This window comes from Primulina huaijiensis, unplaced genomic scaffold, assembly GCF_012295235.1.
Source record: "Primulina huaijiensis isolate GDHJ02 unplaced genomic scaffold, ASM1229523v2 scaffold43367, whole genome shotgun sequence".
Taxonomy (NCBI): Eukaryota; Viridiplantae; Streptophyta; class Magnoliopsida; order Lamiales; family Gesneriaceae; genus Primulina; species Primulina huaijiensis.
In genome coordinates, this window is record NW_027360495.1 from 1 (window position 1) to 3471 (window position 3471).

The following is a 3471-nucleotide window of genomic DNA, read 5'->3' on the forward strand; positions in this document are numbered from 1 at the left end:
TTTTGAAATTCCTTAAATCAAGTCAAGTCCTTCAAATTAATCATGTATATAGATCTGCAAACATGGTGGCTTATAGTCTAGCACAGTATGCCATTAATCATCCATATCATAATTACTGGTCTGACACTTTGTAACCATCATGATTGATGGATGTAGCTAACTTTGATTTATGTGAATGATTGTGGGGTTCTTTTTTTTTTAAAAAAAAAAAGAGCATAAAAACTAAAACGTGATGATCAACAAAGTTAATTTAAATATAATTATTTTTATTTGATGTCTGCAATTAATAAATTTTATAAAAATTGGGGCAAAAGTCTAGATCCTCGTGGGATGGAGAATCAGAATCTAACCGAAATCTGGAAAGTTCCACGTCCTCCCAGACCCTATCTCTCCCTCTATTATAATTGCCGTCATCATTATCAAACGCAAGATTCAATCGATACACACACCGCCTAGATTTCGAAATTTTTCCGATTATCCTAGTTGCGTATTGTCTATACTATAAAACAGATTATCAGAAGAAGAGTTATTAAGGTATGGGTGTGGATTACTACAAGATATTGAAGGTTGATAAGAATGCAACGGACGATGAGTTGAAGAAAGCTTATCGAAAGCTGGCGATGAAATGGCACCCCGACAAAAATCCCAACAATAAGACGGCGGCCGAGGCTAAATTCAAGGAGATTTCTGAAGCTTACGAGGTATAATTAGCTCGTTTTCTCGATGTCTACTTGTTTCGCTATTGCGATTTATCGTTTTTACGCAAACTGTGGCTATAATAATCATATGTATATAAGTAGTTTAAGGGGAATTATCTTTGGTTAGAGATCAAAGATTCAATATGGTGATTTTTTTTTATCGTTTGATCATGGAATGTTTTGAGTTTAGTAGCCCATAATTTGTTAGTAAAGCTATGTTTTCAGTGTGGGAATCCTGAATGTTCTAATTGTTTGATCAGGTTCTAAGTGATTCCCAGAAGAGGGCAATTTATGATCAGTACGGGGAGGAGGGACTGAAAGGTCAAGTTCCCCCTCCGGATGCTGGTGGGTCTGATGGCGCAACATTTTTCCGGACTGGGGATGGACCCAATGTCTTTAGATTCAATCCTAGAAATGCCAATGACATCTTTGCGGAGTTTTTTGGCTCTTCATCCCCATTTGGAGGCATGGGAAATGGTAATGGAGTGAGAGGTGGTTCGAACTTTTCGAGTTCCATGTTTGGAGACGATATCTTTAGCTCCTTTGGAGGAGACAGCAGACCTATGAGTTCAGGTCCTAGAAAGGCACCACCCATTGAACGGCACTTACGTTGCAGCTTGGAAGAGCTCTACAAAGGATCTAAGAAGAAGATGAAAATTTCCAGAGAAGTTGCCGATGCCAGTGGGTATGTGAAATAGATTGTTTTTGTCCAAGTCTTATATGATGCTGTTCATTTACCGTGCTTGCTTGTTGGCTATCTAATTGTTATCGCTATGTTTGGACAGGAACACTTTACCAGTAGAAGAGACTTTGACAATTGACATTAAACCGGGCTGGAAAAAGGGAACAAAGATCACATTCCCAGATAAAGGAAACGAAGAACCGAACGTGATTCCTTCTGATTTAGTTTTCGTGATTGACGAGAAGACACACAGCGTATTCACAAGGGATGGCAATGACCTTGTTGTCACGCAGAAAATATCTCTTGCTGAAGCATTGACAGGCTACACAGTCCACTTAACCACGTTGGATGGGAGGAACTTGAGTTTACCTATAAATGGTGTAATTCATCCAGGCTATGAAGAGGTGGTGCGTGGAGAAGGAATGCCGATTTCCAAAGAACCGTCGAGAAAGGGTGATCTGAGGATCAAGTTCGACATAAAATTTCCGGCTAAGTTGTCCGCCGAACAGAAATCCGGTGTCAAGAAACTCCTTTCTCCTTAGTTACTGGGCAAAACACTATACAGAGCTCGAAACTGCCCATAAAGGTTGCATATGTTGTTATGTAGCTATTAGTGTTTCACTACTCTTGGAATTCGACTTGGGAGCTTGTGATCAGAGCTACATGGTGTCATATATTGTTCAGTCGAAAATCTTGATTCACGCGTAAATATTCAAGATGTGGTATGTATCAAATGTATTCAACATACTAATAAATTGAAATTGGCACCATATTATGAGACATCTCAACCATACTGTGAAGGGATGTGAAATCTGCATTGCTTTATAACTTTTTCTATCTGCTACTTCAGGACCAAGACAATAACAATAAGTTCCTTTGTTCCTCCATAATTTTACATCCAAGCATCCAAGTTCCGTGGGGCTGCCTGGTAAAAGATTATCAAAAGAATGAGTAAACATGACAGCTGCTTAGATTTGGTATGAAAACGTGAGAGCTGGGGATATGCTTGATAGATGAAAATAGAGAAGTGTAAAATCATTCCAAATATACTGCTCTGTGTTTTGAGGGGCTGTGCTATAGGGTCCTCAAGCCGCATGAAGTTGTTAGAGTTTTTGGGAAGATGAAGGATCACGTGTGAACCGCATGCAACTAAATTTTATGTAACAATGTTTTCGACTCTTGTCCTATCAAAATGAGCTAAAAATGTCGGGACTTAGGATTCACAATCGAGTAGTTCAAGGTCTGCTCTGAGGGTAATCTTAATCAAAGCTAAGCTTGTATAGTTGGGGCATGCAACAACCTTTGAATCACTTGTAGAATATTCTTGCAGCACAAAGCTGCATGGATTAAGGATGAAATGTGGTCGATGGATGCATTCCAGACTCGTAAACTTGGAATACAATATTTGATGGTTTTTGGGACCGAAGAGAAGTCCGCGAAGATGCTGAATTGATGCAAAGCAAACTAATAGTAGAATTTCATTCAAAAATATGAGTGACCAGCAAGTTCTTTAATAATTATAAATTATAATTTTATAATAGTTGTTGGTGTATATGTTTGACTGTTCGTATACTTTCACTGAAATAATTTGTAAATTTTCATTCTGGGGAGATCATCCAACAAATTAGTAAAAGAGGAGCAACGAAAATTTTCATCTGGGAGCAGAGCAGATGAGGAAGTAGAAATTTTCACAGAAAAATATTCTAAAATTTCGTGGTGACATGAATAGACTGGGGATTCGTGGCAATGTTTCCTTGTATTCAGGGGAATATCTGGTTAAGGCCAAAGTGCCAATGATAAAAATGGCAATGATTTTGCTTTATAAAGGAAGCACTACGGCTGCTATACATGAGATGAAGATTTATCTAAATCTATGTTGTCTGTTGAGGTCAACGTTGTGCTCTGTTGTATACAATTTGATTCCTCTTTTTTGGAAATTGAAATATTAAATTTATAATTTTGGTCTTTTATAATTTTTTTTAGTTCTAAAAAACAATCTCAGTCAAAGTAGCTCAAGCTACATGAATTTTGGTCGGGAAATTGGCTTTCAGTCCCCAGCCGTCGTTTTTTTTGTGTTCAGTCTCTGGGTAC

The 3471-nt window shown here is 38.0% G+C and overlaps 1 protein-coding gene across 1 annotated transcript; it reads left to right on the forward strand.

Moving 5' to 3' along the window:
* Positions 1-286: 286 nt before the first annotated feature.
* LOC140970128 (uncharacterized) lies at positions 287-2071 on the forward strand. The gene is made up of 3 exons (XM_073431719.1): positions 287-701; positions 959-1383; positions 1484-2071. Exons 1-3 carry the CDS (start codon positions 537-539, stop codon positions 1920-1922), a joined length of 1029 nt encoding a protein of 342 aa, XP_073287820.1. The 5' UTR covers positions 287-536; the 3' UTR covers positions 1923-2071.
* Positions 2072-3471: the final 1400 nt, after the last annotated feature.